The sequence below is a fragment of the Eptesicus fuscus genome, chromosome 4 (genome assembly GCF_027574615.1).
Source record: "Eptesicus fuscus isolate TK198812 chromosome 4, DD_ASM_mEF_20220401, whole genome shotgun sequence".
Taxonomy (NCBI): Eukaryota; Metazoa; Chordata; class Mammalia; order Chiroptera; family Vespertilionidae; genus Eptesicus; species Eptesicus fuscus.
The window spans coordinates 9985047-10005948 of NC_072476.1; the positions used below are offsets into that span (position 1 = coordinate 9985047).

The window sequence follows — 20902 nt, forward strand, 5'->3', positions numbered from 1 at the left end:
GTGGCCATGGTCACCTCTCCCCAGGGCAACTGCATCAGCAGGAGGCATCCCCATACCCAAGATAAACTGGCATTCAGAGGCACAGCTCCAAGCCTCAGCGTGTTGGGGGCCGGTGGGAGGTGGGCTCAAGCCTCCTCTGCCTCCCTGGGTCTCACAGCACAGCCTCACAGGAGAACAGGGAGATGAGAGAATCGTTCTCCACATCTCAAATTGTCCACAGGGCCGGCAGAACACAGAGCCTGCCTCCAAACGGCACCTGTGGTCTCCAGGCAGCCAGGCCCTGGCCCCAGGGGCTATTGCAGATACCAGCTGGGACCTGCAGAGGATGGGGTCAGCTGGCAGCCAGGAAGCGCTAGGGAATCGGGGCGTGTGGTCCTCTCCTCGGCAGGAGGAAGCAAATGGGTGAGCAGGGCCATTTTATTCAGTTGGAAATCTATCTGGACAGGGTCCCTCTCCCTTGGTCCTGCCCCTGGCTGGAGAGGCTGTCATCAAAGCTGTGCATGTCCCTGAGTTGGCTGCATCATGTCACCGTGTACAGCTCCTCCTGGTGGTTCTTACAGATCTGATAGTGGCAGGTGAGCTTCTGTGAGCAGGCCCAGGGCTCAGTGTGCTTGTCACGTGGTGGCAGCAGGAACGCCGTGCTTCCTGCCAGCAACATGTGCCAGATGCTATGGGTATAGTAATAGTTGTCACTGGTCATCATGGAGGCATAGATGGAAATGGCCACAGTGGCCATGGAGATGCCAGGCAGGAGATAGAAGACCCAGCGCTGCCAGGAGGTAGGGTAGCAGTGGCGCCGGTGCCCACAGCGGTACACCTGGAGAGAACCATCACGAGAGCATTGGCACAGGGGCTGCAGCTGTACCTCCCAGGGGCCCACCCATGGGTAGCAGGACCATGGATGTGCAATACTCGGAAGGGGCTCAAGGGCACAGAGACCTGCCGGGTCCTCAGGACTGGGCCTCAGCATGAAGCCACACAAGGCCTTGAGTGCCAGTGCCCAGGCCTCAGCAAAGGTGGAGGACTTGCCCTAGCCGGTATGGCTCAGTAGATAGTGTTGGCCTGCAGACTGAAGGTTCCCGGGTTTGATTCTGGTCAAGGGAACGGGCTCAGCTGCAGGCTCGATCCCCGGCCCTGGTCGGGGCATGTGGGGGAGGCAACCAATTGATGTCTCTCTCACATTGGTGTTTCTCTCTGACTCTCCCTCTCCCTTCCATTCTCTCAGTAAAAATCAATGGAAAAATATCCTCAGGTGAGGATTAACATCAACAACAACAACAAAAATATATATATATATGGAGGACTCAGACTCAGGACCAGGAACATGGCCAGAATCAGTGGCCAGGCTCTCTTCTTCCAGAGCAGGGGGTCTGTGGGGGAGACAACACTCTCTTATTCTAGTTACCAGGAGATGGGGTCTGGGCAAGAGCTCCTTACCCACATGGTGACCATGATCACGAAGGCAAAGAGACAAGGCCCCATCATGTTCCAGGCGCCCCTGCGGTCCAGCTGTAAGGACATGGCGAACACCAGCGTGCCCAGGAGAAGCAGAACCTGAGCAAGGCACACAGACGACCACAGGGTCACAGGAACCCTAGGCCAGGGGTCCTCAAACTTCTTAAACAGGGGGCCAGTTCACTGTCCCTCAGACCGTTGGAGGGCCAAACTATAGTTTAAAAAAAACTATGAACAAATTCCTATGCACACTGCACATATCTTATTTTGAAGTAAAAAAACAAAATGGCAAAAACACCCGCATGTGGCCCGCGGGCCGTAGTTTGAGGACGCCTGCCCGAGGCCAACGTTGTCCGTGACGGCACAAGGTCCAGCAGGAGCATGTGGCCTGGGCATGCTGGTCATCCTGTTATTGGCCCACTGCCCCCCAACACCTCTGCCCGCACCCTTGGAGCTGCTGGCACACTGTTCTGCTCCACTGTCAGGGAGGGAGGCACCTCTCCTCTAGATACTGATTCATCCTGAGGCACAACTTAGCCAGGCAGGGCACCGGGTCACATGTCTCCATCAGCCACGCCAGGCTGAGGCAGAAAAAGCTCCAAAGTGTTCTCAGCACCGGAGACTCCAGGAGCACATCCGGGGCTTCTCAGGGAGGTCTGGCCTGGGTTGGGGCTCTAGGCATCCCTTTAAATAGAGCCTTGAGAGAGAAACAGGCTAGAAAGGTCCTTGCCTACCCCTATCTTCCACCTTCCTTTCCTGGAATCCTCCAAGCAGCCAGCACTGTCCCTTCCAGCTGCCAGAGGCTTCTTCCAGAGGGAGACTGGACATTACAAAAGAAGGGAGGTTTCTAATAGCAGCAGCTGATCTTTTCCTCAGCATGCAAGGGCCTCTGCTCCCTCAGAACCCAGACCCGGGTGTCAGGAGGTCACTCACATATTTCAGGGCTGCCTTCAGCCGTGCCATGCAGAGGATGGTGACCCAGATGGACACTCCAGAGCCCAGGAAGTCGCAGTACTGCAGGGTGTCATAGTTGAGGATGCACAGCACGGCCTCCCCCGGCTGGTCGCAGGCATGATAGAACTGCAGGGCAGGGCGGTGAGCGGAGGCCCAGACCTCCCCACCATCCCCAAGGGAGCAGGCAAGCCTACCGTGGAGAAAAACATGGTGTAGGCGTAGACGGAGGCTTCCACCAGGAGGCAGCGGTACACAGAGAGGGCGATGGGAGCCAGGAACATGAGGTTGCTGAGGGTGAGTAGGAGCACCGCCATCCTCTGCTGGGCTACAGTCTGGGCTGTGCTGTTGTCCGTGCAGCTCCACCCACGCCAGCCTGTGGGCAGGGCAATGCTGAGCGGGCTGAGGGTGGGCAAGTGAGGCCAGGCTAATGGGAGAGGCACTTCTGAACCTCAGAGCCCACCCTCACCCGCAGCCCTGCAAAGAAGTCCCTTTCTCACCTAGGAGCAGGCTAGGACAGGTATAGGTAGTGGGGCACGTGTGGGTAAGTATAGGCTGGTGTGGGCAGGGACAGACAGCTATGAGGCAGGCATGGGCAGGTGTAAAGAGGGGTGAGACAGGTATAGGAATGTGTGGGGCAGGTATGGGACAGGTGTGGGATACGTGTGGGACACGTGTGGGCAGGTATGGAGCAGATGTAGGCAGGTGTGAGTCAGGTATGGGACATGTCTGTGGGCGGGTGTGGGCAGAGGAGGCCAAGGTCAGAGGCAGTACCATCTCTGGGGGTGCCTTTCTGTGCTTGCATGGGGGAGGTATGTGGCAGGAGTGGGGAGAAGGCATTTGCTCTTGTTCTGTGAGGGTGCTCTCCAGCCTTGGCAGAGTGGGATGGGCTCCTAGAGGAAGGCACAGGGCTGAGAAGTCAACGATAGTATTGTCTGGAGGCATCCAGGCCTGGCCCTCACCTGCCTTGCAGCTACACCCCGCATACAGGTAGCCATGTCTGCGTAGCAGGAGGCACTGGCCGTAAGGTCCACAGTCATTCAAGCAGGGCACCAAAGACAAGGTAGTCTCCACGGGGACTGAGGACTTCTCACACTCCCTGCGAGAAAGGGGCCATAGGAAAGCTGGCTGCCGAGGTCTGCTGGCCAGTCTCTGCCAGGGCTCCAGTCAGGCTTTTGGACACATGAGCCCAGAATTGAGGCCCCTAGGCCCTGAGCCCTGGAAGACAGCAGCTGTGAGACTCACAGAAGCCAAGATGCCCCTTCCCCTTCGCACCACACTGCATCCCAGTTTGTCTAGGGCTGTGCTGAACCAGTCCCCTCAGGAGACTGACTCCCAGGGCTGCCCGAAGAGGGGTGGCCATGTGGAGAAGGAAAGAACTTCGTACCTCCCGGAAGGCAACTTATCCTGTGCGGCTTATAGGAAGCGGGGTCACTTTCAGACTCAGATGCAGGCAGCCCAGTCATGGTCCTGAATGCAATGATTCCCCCTCCTGGCGGCTCTGGGTGGCCCCCACCCTAGCCCTCAAGTTTACTTACTCAGGACTCTGAAGGCACACGAGCTGCAGGGAGAGGTACCAGTTGTCCGTCTCTGGGTAGGGAATGATCAGGTTGGCCTTGCGAGACAAGGTGCTCAAAGACAGGGGATACCCCTGGAAGAAGGCTGCAGGGGGGGCAGGAAGGCCTGGTAAGAGGTGGCTGGAGAGGCTGGCGGGGTCACTCAGCCAGATGCTCCTGCCCGTACCTGTGGTGCAGTTGAGCGAAGTGTTGAAGCTGAGGAAGGGTGAGGCAGCGTTCACGCAGACCTTTACCAAGGTGTTGTTGGAAATCACACTCTGAAAGGGGCGGCCGTGCAGTGTCAATCCTAAGTCTGATGCTGGGCGCTCTTTGTGGCTCCCACTGCCCACCCAGGACCCTCCCCTGCAGGCCAGGCAACACCCAGCCCCTGATCCTACCCACAGTCCCATTTCTAGTGGCACAGCCCTCAAACCGCTGACAGGGACCTAAAAAACAGGTCTCTCGGCCCTGGCTGGTGTGGCTTGGTTGGTTAGAGCTTTGTCCTGTGTACCGAAGGATTGCGGGTTCAATTTCCAATCATGGCGTGTACTGGAGGCAACCAATTGATGTTTCTCTCTCACTTCTATGTTTCTCTCTCTCTCCCTCTCCTTCCCTCTCTCTCTAGTCAGTGAAAAACACATCCTCAGAGAGCGTCGGCCTGCGGACTGAAAGGTCCCAGGTTCGATTCCAGTCAAGGGCATGTACCTTGGTTGCGGGCACATCTCCGGTAGGGGGTGTGCAGGAGGCAGCTGGTCAATGTTTCTCTCTCATTGATGTTTCTAGCTCTCTATCCCTCTCCCTTCCTCTCTGTAAAAAATCAATAAAATAAATTTAAAACAAAACAAAACAAAAAACACATCCTCAGATGAGGATTTAAAAAACAAACAAACAAACAAGCCTCCCTTTCTGCAAGTGGGGCTCCTATTCTGGTCCAATGCCTATTGGGGTCATTCTGTTACCTGAAAGGCCACCCCAACCCAGTGTCAATGGTAAAGTCAGTGCAGGAAGGCTGAGCAGCATCATTCATCCTGGGAGCGTCTGAGCCCTGAGCTGAGCTGGGCCGTGAGGTGCTCACCTTGTTGGCCCACAGGGAGATGGTGAGGGAGCCCCCACTGTCCATGCCCGTGTTGAGGTGCAGCCGCATCACCGAAGGCATGTCCGACTGCACCAGCACTGAGGCCCTGTCTAGGGGCCTGAAGTGCACAGACACCACGTCCACGTCTTCCCGCATGACCTGGTAGCTCAGAAGGCAGAAGGGGCCACCACCCACAGTGCTGCTCCTGCCGAGGTCCTGGTAGCCAGGGCTTGCGGGCAGCAGACCATTGGAAGTGTTGCGGCTCTGGTTTGGACTGTTCTGCAGGAGATGTTGGAAGTTTATGATCCAAGGCCTGCAGACTGACAGGAGGACAAGGCGCTCAGCTGGAAAAAGGGCTGGGGATCCAAGGCAGGGGGCAGAACCACGCCCAGCCGGCCTCCCCATGCAGCCCACCTGTGAGAGAAGCTACAGTGCTGAAAGCCACCAATGCGCGAGGCCCTGCCAGGCTCTTGGCTGTCACTTGCAACCACCGGTCCCAGGGTGGCGAGGGCAACAGCAGGCGGCAGGGCTGGGTGGGGTCAGTGCAGGTGAGCACCTTCTGGAAGTTGCTGGGCAGGGTAAGCGAGCCCACGGTGAGGTGCACGGGGCAGCCTCGGCTCCTGTTGGACACACAGCCCTGCAGCTCCAGCCGCAGCTCCTGGGTGAACTCGGGGACGAAGATTCTGCAGCCAAGGGGGATGGCCTCGCTCAGGCTTTGTGACTTCCAATGACCTCCCCTCACTGGTCACACTCAGGGTGGTTGCCCCACTTCCCAGTACGACCCCAAGACCCAGAACCCAACCTTTCTCACCCACAGCGAGGAAGTGGTAACACCCAGCCCATCAAACCCGGAGGCTGGGCCTCCCCCAAGACCCTCACTTACTTGAGGTAGCTGGGGTGGGAGAGGAGGGTCTGTGGAAAGGGTGTGTTGGGCTCCAGGATGGAGACCTCGACTACCCGCACAATCAGCATGTCAGGCTGGAAGATGTAGGCACAGGTGGGAATAAAGCCCTAGGAAGAGAAGGAGAGGCGGGGGAGGGAATTTCGTAGGCATGGGATGGGGCAGGAGCAGAGAGCCCAGACCAGGTTGGGCGGGGAGGGCAGGACCAGAGAACCCAGCTGGGGATGGCTGGTGGGGAGGCAGGGCTACAGCAGAACCTTGACAAGGTCTGCCCCGAGGTAAATAACAGGGATCAGCCATTCCTGCACGGATGTGTCCTGCCCCTCTATCTCTGGCGAGCAGACCCCTCACCTTCACCTCAATCTTCTGGGATGAGGGGGGCAGGTGGGCAGCCACAAACCAGTCCCCAGGTGCTGGGTGGGAGATGTTGATGGAAGCGTTGCTCTGCAGCATCTTGATGAAGAAGGCGGGCTGCATGGAGGTGTTGGCAGGGAAGCTGGTACCCAGTGGGTTGATGACAGGAGGGGCACCATATCGGAAGTACCTGGAGGTGGGGATAGCAGGGCAGGCGTCAGATGGCGGCCCTGGGCCAGGCTCGGGCAGGCGGGCAGGCAGGCACCTACACGGTGATTTCCACCTTTGCACACGTGGAGTCAGCACCCTGGGACACCTGCAGCAGCCAGCGCAGCAGCACGGTATCCGGGGGCACTCGGAAGTGGAAGAGTCTGGCGCTGCCGTACCAGCTGTAGAAGGACAGCTTCTGCGGGGACTGCGAGAACTGCTCCGACACCAGCCTGATGTCTGCGGGAAGAAAGCACTGTCAGCCAGACCAGGGGTGCCCCAAGGCGCCCCCACCTCCATGTGCGGGGCAAACAGAGAATTCAGAGGCCCTTCTCCCCCGGCATGGCCCCAGAGAGAAAGGATGAGGGAAGCCATGGTGGGCTGGTCTAGAGCCCTTGGGATGCCTGGCACTCCAACTTTCACCTTGGCAAAGGTTATTGTCCCTCCCTCTCCAGTCCCTGGAAGTTGCCTCTGGCAACTGATCCCACTTGACAAGTGAGGGAGTTCAGGCCCGTGATGATTTGGGACACAGCCTGAGTCCCCCCACCCAGAGAGGTGGCAAGCAGAGACCCTGGGGTGGAGGCGACCCCAGGCTGGAAGCCTCGCTAGCCGTGGGGACCAGAGGACAGCTGGCCCCCATTCTGCCCAGGGCTTTACCTGGGGCTCCCCACACCCCAATCCCTGCAGTGACTCTCAGTCCCTCCACTTCTGTGGCATCAGCCCCCTGCTCCCCTCCCTGACACACTCCCAAAATTTTGCCCTCACTGCTCACTTCCTGTCATACCAACATTTCCTGGAGCAGCTCTGAGGAGCTTCTGAGACTCAGCACAAACGCCTAAGCCCCATCTAGGTTAGGCCCCTCCTGGAGTGTCCACTGACTAGGGCACAACCTCCATGAGAGCATATGTCTGGGTCCTACAGTGTAATCACCTGCCCCATGAGTGAGTGAGGGTGCCCACTCAGGACCCTCCCTATTGGGACTCCCACGGAATAGGCATGCTCTGCACTCCCATAGGTGGATTACCAGGCCTGGGATCCAGTCAACTCTCTAAGATGGATGGCAGGGATCCTGAACCCAGTACCAGCTTAGGCCTTGTGGCCCCCCCCCCCCCCGCCCCCCGTGACCTTGGGTATCCAACCCTTTCTCTGGGTCCCAGTTTCCTCACGATTTTGTCCAAGTGAATAGCACCTCCCCTTGGGTGTCCCTCCCTCCAAGGTTAATGGATGTTCAAGTGCTTCTGAAAGAAATACCCTGTGGACCCAGCAGAGGGCAGCCTCACTCTCCTCCAGGCTGGGGGTGCCGCCCTCTATCCTGCTAGGAGTTGCTGGCTCACACAACCCCAGCAGCAGGCCCTGGGCCCCCAGTGTGAGTCAGGTGAGCAGGTAAGGGAGCCAGGAGAGCAGCTGGCTCTCCTGCCAGCCTCCTGACCTTCCAATGGAGGAACCTTGAGAAAATATAACAACCTACTTTCAAAGACAGTCTGAGCTCCAGAGGAGCCCAACATGGGGGGCTAAGCAGAGGTAGGCTCCACATAGGACACCCTCCAGGCTTTCTGGGTGTCTGCTGGCCTCCAGGTCCCACCTGGTGAGTGGCTAGGAGCCACTCAACTAGCACAAACTTTTCTCCTGAAGCTCCTGCAGCCCCTAGGATGATATGACAAGGGCCAAAGGCTGGGAGGTGAGACAAGATAGCTCCCCACCCCCACCTCAGGACCATGGGGCCTTAGAGAAACAGTCAGCCAGTGGGGCTAGCCTCTGGATGGGGTCCCAAAGGGGAGGTCACACTGCACTGCACAGCCCCCTGACCTGAGAGAGGCAAGTCCTTCTGGCCCCGCCAGCCCTGGAGCACCAGCTGGAGGACAGCTGGAACCCAGCTGGTAGCTGTGACATTTCAGCAGATGCACAAGAGATCAGAGATGTGCTCAAGGTCACCCCAAGATGCAGTGGTCCCCACTCCCAGGGCTACAGAGCCACTCCAGGATACCCCCTAATCTCTGTAGCCCCATCTCCCTGCCCAAGATGCTCACACTGTTATCTTGGTAAACATACCAAGCCATTAACACATCAGTCTGAGCCTAATGTGGAAGTCACATCTCTGATAACAGGGAGTAAGGGCTGTTTGTACCCCTGCCCTGCCCCATAGCCCCCTCCAAGGACACAGGGTTGTGGAGAGAACAAAGAACGTTCCTGAGCCTGACCTGGGAACTTGAGTGAGGGCACCCTTCAAACCAGGACCCCTGCAGACCCATAGTTCCCAGAAGCCAGCGCTACATTGCTGTCTGCCCCTCGAGCAGGCCCGGGAGGTGAGGGGCTGCCCCAGGTTTCCATCTCCATAAACTGTCCACCAGTGACCCCTCACTCCACTCCACCCCCCAGGATGGAGAAAATAAGGGTGGCAGTATCTAATGGAGCAACTTAATCAGGAGTCATCTCTGAGAAACCGCCTTTCATTTCAAGCTCAGAAACCAAAGGCACAGTCTTCAAAGAAACAGGAGCTTGGAGGAGCAAGATTTCAGAAAAGGAGGAGGGGCTGGGAGCACCAAAATCAAGGTGAATTAGTCCCAGGCTGTGCTGGATATGGCTGCCTAACTGCCCAGGGAGGGAGGGCATCTGGGCCTTTGCAAAGCAGCCCTGCCAGCCTGGCCTCATGGCCCCATAGGAGTCCCAGGCCATAGGAGTCAGGGGAGCTTACTCAACACCCCCAAGCCCCAGGCAGAACCCCATGGGCAGCACCTCCTGTCTAGGCACCACCTTGAATCCCGGTAGACTGGGGCCTCTCAAGAATGCGGAAATGCAAATGGAGGGAAGCAAGTTCACCAACGCCAGTGAAGTACCCATTTCCTCCAAATCACCTTCGCCCACCAAACTCCTCTGGGCCACCTCCCTCCAAGAAGCAAGGCAGCTGTTGAAAGAGTGCACTAGGGTTGGTGGTCACTGTGGGAAGGGTGGAAACATGACACCCACCTGGGCCCCTACTCCAGGATCCAGGCAACTTTCTCTTAACTCTGCCCCTTTCCAGACCAGATGCCCCCCCCCCCCCCCAATCACACTGCTTAACCCTTCTTTTCAGCGGCCTCTCAGCTGGAGCCTGAGCTGAGTCCCCCTGGACCCCTCGACCCCACCACGTCCCAGCGTTAGAAGGAGGAAGAGAGAGGGAGGACGCGCTCCAAGGGGTCCGTTAGGCCGAACCCGACCCTGGGGACAGAGGAGGGGTCGAGCGCGTCCTTTACACCCCGATCGCTCGAACACGGAAGAGACTGACCTACGCCCCCAACCCGGGGTGGGGACCTGGGCACTGAGCCCGCGCTAGGTGAGTGCAAAAATGCCCCCAGGTGAGTCACAATCCCGGCCCCGCCCCCCGCCGCTCCCCCCACCCCACCCCAAGCCCGTGCCGGCAGGTTGGCACCCACCGTCCCACTCTCTCACCACTCTTACTGATGTCGCCGGTGGCGGCAGGAGAGGGCCGAGCGAGCAGCAGCAGCAACAGCGGCCCCGCTACTGCCACCGCCACCGCAGCTCCCCGGGTCCCGATCCCAGCCCAGCCCATGGCTTTGCGCACGGCCCGGCACTACCCGGACCGCGTCCTTGGCCACCTGCTCCCGCCGCCGCCCGGGCAGCCACCGCCGCCACTACGGACCCTGCCGCCGCTGCCCCGGGCTCCCATCGTCCCGGCCGGTCCCAGACACCGGCGCCCGGGGCACTTCCGCCTCCGAGGCCCCGCCCCGCCAGTAGCCGACTGGAGAGGAACGCGGAGCTAGGGCCGCTGGGCGCGGGGGGCGCACGGGGACTGGGATCCGTAGGAGGACGCGGCAGGGGGATATTGGAGTGGGGCGGGGCGGGGGGGCGCTGAGCGACGCGGGGCTGAGAGCGGGACGGAGCGCGATGCGGAATCAGGGGCTACGTGGGATCAGGGTGACGCGGGGCGGGGTGCGGTGTGGGGTCTGGAGCGACTTGTGCCGTTGGGCTGACGCGGGGCTGGGGAGCGGACCTGAGGCCGGGGTTGGGGGAAGGCGGGCAGACGCAGTCAGGGCCGACAGGAGGACGGAGGGGTGCACGAGGAAAAGGGTCAGCGCGAGGTCGTGGACTGAGGGAGACCGCTTGCGCAGGAAGGGGTGTGCATGGCGGGATAGATGGACGGTCCGGCGGTACACGCGGGGGACAAGGGGCCGAGGGAGGCATTCGGGGCGGGAATTAAAACGCACAGGAGATTCCAGGCGGCGGGAGATGCTCAGAGAGCTCCAAATGCTTCCTGGAGGCGCTGGGTGGTCCCACGGGACGCGAGTGTTTGTGTGTTCACTGAATTGTGGGCCAGGCGCGACGGGGCAGGCCGAGTGGCTGGAGCGGAGACCCCTCACAGTCTGGCGGGTCCCACACCCATTTTTGCCTCCCCAGGGCGGTGCACCCCCCAGAGCTGAACTCCGGCGCTGTCACTCCGCGAAGTTGAAACGAGTGTGTGTAACACACACATACACAAACACGTTTGAAAGGTGAAGGCTCTGTAGACATGTGGGAATTTCACATTGTTGAGTGGGACTATTTCCTCACCAAACACTAAGGATTTAAGCGCAAATAGGAAATGATCGGGGACTAGAGGAAAACTTGGGTAAGATTTTAGAGTCTTGGAGAAGCAAAGGCATGTCTAAATATGGCCCCAAACTCAGAAGTCTTTAGAGGCAACACTGGAAAATTCAACTAGGTGAAATGTTTTCTGCAGAACAAAACTACCTACGTGAAGTAAAAAACAAACAAAACCCAAGCCATGAACTGGAGAGGACAGGCTTGCACCTTGTATTACAAAGGGCCAATCTTAATAAGATTAATAATAAAGACCCCTACAAATCAATGAGAAAAGACCCATCCTCCAATACAAAAGGATCTGAGAGTACTCCTGGAAAGGAAATGCAAATGAACAGGAACAGGCTCAACCTCCCTCCTTACAGTTTTAAGTTCAAATTAAAAAGTTCCCAGATCCTCTTTTTTTCTTTCACCTAACAAATCTGCAAAGATCAAAAACTTTGATCAAACATGAAGGGTGAGATTGTGAGCCAACAGACATTCTTATGTGTAGTGAGCCTCTAGGAAGCCTCTGAACTCTTGAGTACGCGTAGCCTTGCCTCAGTTATTCCACTGCTGTGAGTTTTCCCTGTGGAGATCGGTCATAAGGGGATGGGATATTCGATTCATGGATGCCCATACCATGACGCAAACACTATAACATGTGACTGCAAAAGGAAACCCAGAAGCTCTGTGTACTGTTTGGAAATGTTTAGCTTTAGCTCAGAAAAGGAAAGGGCAGAAAGTGATCGCTTTTGTTGGAAATTAATATATATATATATTACATGTTTCAAAGGCATAGAATAAAATTCCAGCAGCAAGGGCACTGGTGTAGCTGGGAGGGAACCACGTGGCTAGTGATGGGATTGGGGGTGGGGGTGGGGTGCTATACCTGTTTGTACCTTTTGAACTTTATACTGAGGGAGGGGGTGAGGTAATCTGGAGAAGCTGACCCACCAAGCCCAAGGCCACGTAAGGCCAATGAAGTGGGGGTGGAGGCCTAGGGAGGAAGGAAGCCCAAGGAAGAAGGAAGCCAGAGGCGTGAAGCACAAAAGAGACCCTTTGTTCCTTTGGAATTTTCAGGTTGGGCCTTCCTCTCTCCTGCTGTTCTGGATTTAAAGGGGCAGATACCAGTTCTGGGTTTTATAGAGCTGTGATTTTAGTGCACTACAGTTATGCTGGGGACAGCAGCTGTGGTCAACACTGGGGACTGTTCCATCCAAGACCCATCTCCTGCCCCAGGCTGGGCTCAGAGGCCCCCCACCAGCCCTCCTCACTCCAAGGTCCTCTCCTGAGTGTGCCACTTCCTATGAGCTTCCTGTGCCCAAGTTCCCTACCAGGTAGGAGGGGAAGTAGCAGATGCCTCTGACCCCAGTGCTCTATCTAGGGAGTTGGTTAATTTGTAAGTGGACAAGGAGCCCTAGACTGGAGTCCAGAGATCTTTGCTAAATAACAGCATCAGCAATGGAAAGAACCCTAGAACCCACCTTGAGGGGCTTCATTTTCAAGATTGGAAACTGAGGCCCAGCGAACAGAGAACTCTGTCTAGAGCAGCGGTTCTCAACCTGTGGGTCGCGACCCCTTTGGGGGTGGAACGACCCTTTCACAGGGGTTGTCTAAGACCATCGGAAAACACAGATATTTACATTACGATTAATTAACAGTAGCAAAATTACAGTTATGAAATAGCAACGAAAATAATTTTATGGTTGGGGTCACCACAACATGAGGAACTGTATTCTAGGGTCACGGCATTAGAAAGGTTGAGAACCACTGCTCTAGACTCAATGAAATCCTCACCTGAGGGTTAAAAAGTATGAGCCCAGCCAGCATGACTCAGTGGTTGAGAGTTGACCTGTGAACCAGGAGGTCATGGTTTGATTCCTGGTCAGGGCACATGCCTGGGTTATGGGCTCGATACCCAGTGGGGGGCATGCAGGAGGCAACGAATCAATGATTCTCTTTCATTACTGATGTTTCTATCTCTCTTCTCCTTCCTCTCTGAAATCAATATATATGTATGTGTGTGTGTGTGTGTGTGTGTGTGTGAATAGAAAAATACAGTTGCTGAATAATGTGGATACATCCTATTTTCAGACTGGAACACCCTGGGACAGATCCTCTCACTAGCTCTCTGAGTATGGACCAAGTGGAGTACTGTCCAATCACCCAGAGGGAAGGGCTGTTAGAGGGACGGGGGTGTGGGGGGTGTGAGTGGAGGACACAGACGTTTTCCCACAGACAGTCTGTGTCTGGCTACAATGAGCATTATTATATTTACTTTCGATAAGCATTTCAAAGGTGCCCTAGCTGGTTTGGCTCAGTGGATAGAGCATCAGCCCTCAACTGAAAGGTCCCAGGTTTGATTCCAGTCAAGGGTTGCATGCTCAATCCCTGGTTCTGGTTGGTGCTTGCGGATGCAACCAATCGATATGTCTCATATCAATGTTTCTCTGTCCCTCTGCCTCTCCCCCTCCCTTCCACTCTCTCTAAAAATCAATGGAAAAATATCCTCAGGTGATGATTAACAAAAATTTTTTTTCAAAGGTTAATAAAAGACACCTCCCCCCAAAACCACACCCCACTATAATTCAATTTTATCCAAATAATTGTAGGAAGAGCTGCGGCACCTGGGTGTTTCTTTCTCTGTGACCCTCAGCCTTCCTCTCTCTCTAAAAAAAAAAAAACAAAAAAACCTTGATGTGATCTGGTAGGGAACTGTGGGTGTAGAAATCAGTTCCCCGCTTTGTCCCAGCATAAACTAGAACAGGGTGCCCAGACATCTGGGTTTCATAAGGATAATTTCCCCAAAAGTTTTATGAACAACATGGGGTTTTTGAGTCTCTTTTACCAAAACAATTTTTTAAGTTATAACTTTCTATTGATGTTTTAAATACATTTTTATTTATTTCAGAGAGAAAGGAAAGGGAGAGAGATAGGGATATCAATGATGAGAGAGAATCATTGATCAGCTGCCTCCTGCACACCTCCCACTGGGGATGGAGCCTGCAACCCTGGCATGTGCCCTTAACCAGGAATCGAACCATGACCTCCTGGTTCATAGGTTGACACTCAACCACTGAGCCACACTGGCGGAACTGTTTTATTGATTTTTTTAAAAGTATATTTTTTTTATTGACTTCAGAGAGGAAGGGAGAGGGAGAGAGAGATAGAAATTTAAATGATGAGAGAGAATCATTGATTGGCTGCCTCCTGTAAGCCCCCTACTGGGGATTGAGCCTGCAACCCGGGCATGTGCCCAATCCGAATTGAACTATGACCTCCTGGTTCATAGGTTGCTGGTGTTCTTATTCCAGCATTAAAAAGTGTTCAGCAATCTCAACAAGGTGGGAATAGAAGGCTCATACCTCAACATAATAAAAGCTATTTATGATAAACCCACAGCAAACATCATACTCAATGGGCAAAAACTAAAACCATTTCCCCTAAGAACAGGAACAAGACAGGGATGCCCACTCTCACCACTTCTATTTGACATAGTACTGGAAGTATTAGCTATCGCAATTAGGCAAGAAGAAGAAATAAGAGGCATCCAAATTGGAAAAGAAGAAGTGAAGCTGTCCTTATTTGCAGATGACATGATATTGTACATAAAAAACCCAAAAGATTCCATCAAAAAACTAATAGACTTAATAAATGAATTCGGCAATGTAGCGGGATACAAAATTAACGCCAAGAAATCTATGGCTTTTCTATACACCAATAATGAACTTACAGAAAGAGAGACTAAAAAAGCAATCCCATTTACCATCGCACCAAAAAAATTAAGATACCTAGGAATAAACTTAACTAAGGAGGTAAAAGACCTATACGCAGAAAACTACAGGACACTGAAAAAAGAGATAGAGGAAGACGTAAACAGATGGAAGAACATACCATGTTCCTGGATTGGTAGAATCAACATCATTAAAATGTCCATACTACCCAAAGCAATCTACAGATTCAATGCACTCCCCATCAAAATACCAACAGCATATTTCACAGACCTAGAAAGAACTCTCCAAAAATTCATCTGGAATAAAAAAAGACCCCGACTAGCCTCAGCAATCCTCAGAAAGAAGAATAAAGTAGGTGGGATCTCAATACCAGATTTCAGGCTGTATTACAAAGCCACTGTTCTCAAAACAGCCTGGTACTGGCACAAGAACAGACATATTGATCAATGGAACAGAATAGAGAACCCAGATATCGACCCAAACCACTATGCTCAATTAATATTTGACAAAGGAGGCATGAACATACAATGGAGTCAAGACAGTCTCTTCAATAAATGGTGTTGGGAAAACTGGACAGATACATGCAAAAAAATGAAACTAGATCACCAACTTACACCATACACAAAAATAAACTCAAAATGGATACAGGACTTAAACATAAGACGGGAAACCATAAAAATACTAGAGGAATCCACAGGCAACAAAATCTCAGACATATGCCACAAGAACTTCTTCACTGACACTGCCCCTAGGGCAATGGAAGCTAAAGAGAAAATTAACAAATGGGACTACATCAAAATAAAAAGCTTTTTTACAGCAAAAGAAACCATCAACAAAACAACAAGAAAGCCCACTGCATGGGAAAACATATTTGCAAATGCTATCACTGATAAAGGTTTAATCTCCAACATCTACAGGCAGCTTATGCAACTCAATAAGAGGAAGATAAATGATCCAATAAAAAAATGGGCAACAGACCTAAACAGAATATTTTCAAAAGAAGACAGAAGGAAGGCCAAGAGACACATGAAAACATGTTCAAAGTCACTTATTATCCGAGAGATGCAAATCAAAACAACAATGAGGTACCATCTCACACCTGTCAGAATGGCTATCATCAACAAATCAACAAACAACAAGTGTTGGCGAGGATGCGGAGAAAAAGGAACCCTCGTGCACTGCTGGTGGGAATGCAGACTGGTGCAGCCACTGTGGAGAACAGTATGGAGTTTCCTCAAAAAACTGAAAATGGAACTCCCATTTGACCCAGTAATCCCACTCTTGGGAATATATCCGAAGAAACTAGAAAAACCAATCAGAAAGGATATATGCACCCCAATGTTCATAGCAGCACAATTTACAATAGCTAAGATTTGGAAACAGCCTAGGTGCCCGTCAGCAGATGAGTGGATCGGAAAACTGTGGTACATCTACACAATGGAATACTATGCTGCCATAAAAAAGAAGGAATTCTCATCATTTGCAGCAACCTGGATGGAATTGGAGAACATTATGCTAAGTGAAATAAGCCAGTCAATGAAAGAAAAATACCACATGATCTCACTCATTTAGGGATAGTAAAGAACATTATAAAGTGGTGAACAAAAAGATAGATACAGAGACAGTAAAGCATCAAACAGACTTTCAAAGTACAGGGGGAAAGTTTGGGAAAGGTGGGGGAGTTATGAAATCAAACGAAGGACTTGTATGCATGCATATAAGCATAAACAATGGACGCAAAACTCTGGGGGGGGGAGGGCATGTGTGGGTGTGGGGTGGGGGGGGTAATAGTAAGATATGTACACATATAATACCTCAATAAAAATATTAAAAAAAAAAAAAAAGTGTTCAGCAATCTGGAGAAAGGCTGTGCATAGATTAAGTAAGAGTCCAGAGATGAAAGATAATTTTGAAAGGCATTGGGGGTCAGAGGAGCTTCAGCTAAAGGAGCTAAAGGTCCAAGTTCATCGTTCTCCTTGTCTCAGGACCCCTGCTTTTTATTAACACAATTTGTCCTAAGGCAAGGTGGAGATAATACACTTCAAAGGGTAGGGTACAGAAGCATTGTCGGATTGTGGAATAGCCTACAGCTGTTCAGGTGTTTGGCCAACAGGAGGCAATAACATGTAGACAATCATCCTGTTCTGCCAGCAATTCCAACAGGTAATTACATATGTGACTCAGCCCTTGTTGAGCCCCCAAGTTTCATCAACATTTTGATGAAACTCTTGTAATTATGACATGCTGGAATTGGCTTCCAGCAATAGGTCAATGATGCCCAACTACTGAACTACCCCGGCCAGGCTGATTTTTGTTGTTGTTAATCCTCACCCGAAGATATTTTTCCATTGATTTTTAGAGAGAGTAGAAAGAAGGGGAAGAGACACAGAGAGAGACACACACATCAATTGGTTTTCTCCTGCACATGCCCCACCAGGGCTGGGGATCAAGCCTGCAACCAAGGTACGTACCCTTGACCAGAATCAAACCCAGGACCCTTCAGTCCGTGAGTCGATGCTCTATCCACTGAGCCAAACTAACTAGGGCTGATTTTTTTTTTTCAAGCCAGAGAGAAGAAGGGAGGAGAGAGAGAAACATCAATGTGAGAGCAAGACATAAATTGACTATCTCCTGCACGTCTCCTACCCGGGGATCAACTCAGGACACTTGGGAATGTGCTCTAACCAGGAATCTAACCAGCAACCTTTCTGTGCAATGGATGACGCCCAACCAACTGAGCCACATGTGCCAGGTCCAAAGTTTTTCTTAAGTCTAATAAGCCTAACTACTATTATCATTTCATAAAGAAAAATCATTTTCAGCAGTTCCAGAACTGTTTGTCTCAATTGGCCATTTAAGTTTAATAGCAAAAGACTGGTTAATGAATTACAACGCACTGTAAAGCATTCAGAAGGAAAGGAGAATGCTTTGTGGACCATTTGGGTTTTGTTTCTTTGTTTGTGTGGCAGTTTTTTATTTTTTAATAAAATTATTTGTTATATATTTTTTATTGATTTCAGAGTGGAAGGGAGAGGGAGAGAGATAGAAACATCAATGATGAGAGAGAATCACTGATCAGCTGCCTCCTGCACGTCCCCCACTGGGGATTGAGCCTGCAACCAGGGCATGTGCCCTGACCAGGAATCCAACCATAATCTTCTGGTTCAGAGGTCAATGCTCAACCACTGAGCACACCGACTGGGCATGTGTGGCAGTTTTTGTTATTAGTTTTAAAAATAAGTACTTTTAAATACATATGTATATTTTATTGATTTTTTTACAAAGAGGAAGGGAGAGGGATAGAGAGTTAGAAACATCAATGAGAGAAAACATCAATCAGCTGCCTTTTGCACACCCTCTACTGGGGATGTGTCCACAACCAAGGTACATGCCCTTGACCGGAATTGAACCCGGGACCTTTCAGTCCACAGGCCAATGCTCTATCCACTGAGCCAAACTGGTTAGGGCAAAATAAGTACTTTTCAATGGAAACAGCTTGACCAAAAATCTGCCACAGAATTTTGAAACCCATTAAAACAAAATTTAATGAGAAAATAAATTCATTTTCCAACCTAAAGTAGAAAGTACATACATTCGGAATTATGCTTAAATAATGGTTAGTAGTTTATTATTATTATTATTGACTAGTGGCCTGTTGCAGGAAGATTCCTGCAATAGGGCTTCCTGCTGCGGTCGCTGCCCCGCCTGCTTTCCTCCCTTCTCCCCACCCTGCCTGCTTTCCTCCCTTCTCCCCTGGCCCCGCCTGCTTCCCTTCCTTCTCCACCGCCCCACTTGCTTGCTTCTCCACAGCTTCACTCCCTTCTGCAGGCTTGGCTTCTTTCTACACTGTCTTGATATGCAAATCAACCGCCATCTTGGTTGGGTTAATTTGCATACTCACCCTGATTGGCTGGTGGGTGTGGCTTGGTCATAGCGAAGGTGCGGTCAATTTGCATATTACCCTTTTATTAGGTAGGATTTTTAGAGAGGGAGAGGAGGGAAGAGATAGAAACATCAATTTTTTGTTCCACTTTTTATTTTTTAAATATATATTTTTTATTGATTTCAGAGAGGAAGGGAGATAGAGAGATAGAAACATCATTGATGAGAGAGAATCATTGGCTGCCTCCTGCAAGCCCCCAGTGGGCTTAGCATGTGCCCTTAGCTGGAATCAAACCTGGGACCCTTTAGTCTGCAGGCCGATGCTCTATCCACTGAGCCAAACCAGCTAAGGCTAAAGATTAGTTTTGTTTTTTAAAGTTCAGCAAGTAGTTCTTATTTATCCCCTCTTTTTAAAACCTAAGTTTTTATTGACCTTAAAGAGAGACGAAGGAAGAGGGAGATAGAAACATTGATCGGCTGCCCCCTACCGGGAATTAAGCTCACAATCCCAGTATGTGCCCTGACTGGGAATCAAACCTGCTACCTGCCACTTTTTAGTGCACAGGATGGTGCTCCAATCAGCTGAGCCACACCAGCCAGGGCTTGATTGTTTTCTCTTGTTTATTTATTATAGTTAGAGAAAGGAAGGGAGAGAGGGAAATATCAATGTGAGAGAGAAACATCAATTGGTTACCTCCATTCCCCAACCAGGGTTCATCCTGAACTAAAACCTAGATATATGCCTTGACTGGGAATTGAACTGGAAACCTTTTTGGTATACAGGAAGACGCTCCAACCAACAGCCACCCAACCAGGGCTGGAATGTCATCTTTAAATGGCTGGAATAAAAAAGAAACTCCTGTCAATCCATGATTCTATATCCAGAAAAAGCATTCTTTAAGAATGAAGACAGTCCTAGCCGGTTTGGCTCAGTGGATAGAGGGTCGGCCTGTGGACTGAAGGGTCCCAGGCTCGATTCCGGCCAAGGGCATATGCCTGGGTTGTGGGCTCCAACCCCAGTAGAGGTTGTACAGGAGGCAGCCAATCAATGATTCCCTCTCATCATTGATGTTTCTATCTCTCTCCCTCTCCCTTCCTCTCTGAAATCAATAAAAAAAAAAAAGTGAATGAAGACAAGCCCTGGCTGGTGAGCTCAGTGGTTAGAGCTTCTGCCTGCACACTGGAGGGTCTTGGTTCGATTCCAGTCAAAGGCACATACTGGGTTGCAGATTGCAGGTCCACCCCCACCCCCAGTCAGGGCAAGTGTAGGGAGCAACCAATCCATGTCTCTCTCTCACATCTATGGTTCTCTCTCCCTTTCCCCCTTCCCTTTCACTCTCTCTAAAAATAAATGGAAAAAATATTCTCACTCCTTGGGTGAGGATTAAAAAAAAGAGAGAAAAAAGAATGACGATAAAGCCCTGGCAGATGTGGCTCAGTTGGTTGGAGTATTGTCTGTGCACCCGAAGATTGCAGGTTGGGTTTCCAGTCAGGGCACATAGGTTTTGGGTTCCATCCCTGGTCCCCAGCATAGGTGAGGCAACTCTTGATTTATGTCTTACATTGATGTTTCTCTCTCTGTCTTTCTTTTCCTCCCTCTAAAGAATAAAAAATTAAAAGAATAAATACATTTTTTAGATAAAAGAAAACCAAGGTGTGGTCAGCCAATCTGAATGACAAAAAAATGCTAACAAGATAGATCTTATATTGTCTTAACACAGAGACACATAATAATAATAATAATGCCGAAACCGGTTTGGCTCAGTGGATAGAGCGTCGGTCTGCGGACTGAAAGGTCCCAGGTTCGATTCCGGTCAAGGGCATGTAATAATAATAATAAAAAATAAAAAAAAAGAGTGTGGGAGAAAACTTTTGGAGATGATGGATATGTTTATGGCATATATTGTGATGGTTTCACATTTATATACTTATCTCCAAATCCTACACATTAAATATATACAGCTTTTTGTTTGTCAATATTTAATGACTGCGTTGGTATGAAAACAAATATGATCCACACTGAGTTCATATTATTATCGATTTTTTTCTCCTGATTTTAACAGAAATGGACATATTTTCCCTTGGGCCCTACAAGTGGAGAACAGTCGGGGAAGGGGGTCGAGCAGGCAAAGGGGCGGGGATAGATGGGGAGGAGGCCAACGCCTCTCCAGGCTGTCCACCCTATCCTTCCTCCCTTCCCTCCCCCCTCCTTTCTTCCCCTCACCCCACA

General features: G+C 51.4%; 1 protein-coding gene across 1 annotated transcript; it reads right to left on the reverse strand.

Annotated features, from left to right (window-relative positions):
- Positions 1-399: 399 nt before the first annotated feature.
- Positions 400-10182, reverse strand: PGAP6 (post-GPI attachment to proteins 6). The gene is made up of 13 exons (XM_008157663.3): positions 9926-10182; positions 6562-6739; positions 6290-6482; positions 5921-6048; positions 5452-5720; positions 5038-5357; positions 4150-4240; positions 3945-4068; positions 3369-3505; positions 2604-2782; positions 2389-2535; positions 1438-1554; positions 400-817 (listed from the first exon to the last, which is right to left on the reverse strand). Exons 1-13 carry the CDS (start codon positions 10044-10046, stop codon positions 521-523), a joined length of 2301 nt encoding a protein of 766 aa, XP_008155885.2. The 5' UTR covers positions 10047-10182; the 3' UTR covers positions 400-520.
- Between the last annotated feature and the right edge of the window lie 10720 nt (positions 10183-20902).

Excerpts from the sequence above, each read along its gene's own strand:
- PGAP6 (XM_008157663.3), bottom strand. The coding sequence starts at position 10,046 with ATGGGCTGGGCTGGGATCGGGACCCGGGGAGCTGCGGTGGCGGTGGCA. Across the intron at positions 2,536-2,603 it reads ACACCATGTTTTTCTCCACG|TTCTATCATGCCTGCGACCA; the intron begins GTAGGCTTGCCT and ends CCTGCCCTGCAG. Across the intron at positions 818-1,437 it reads TGATCATGGTCACCATGTGG|GTGTACCGCTGTGGGCACCG; the intron begins GTAAGGAGCTCT and ends GGTTCTCTCCAG.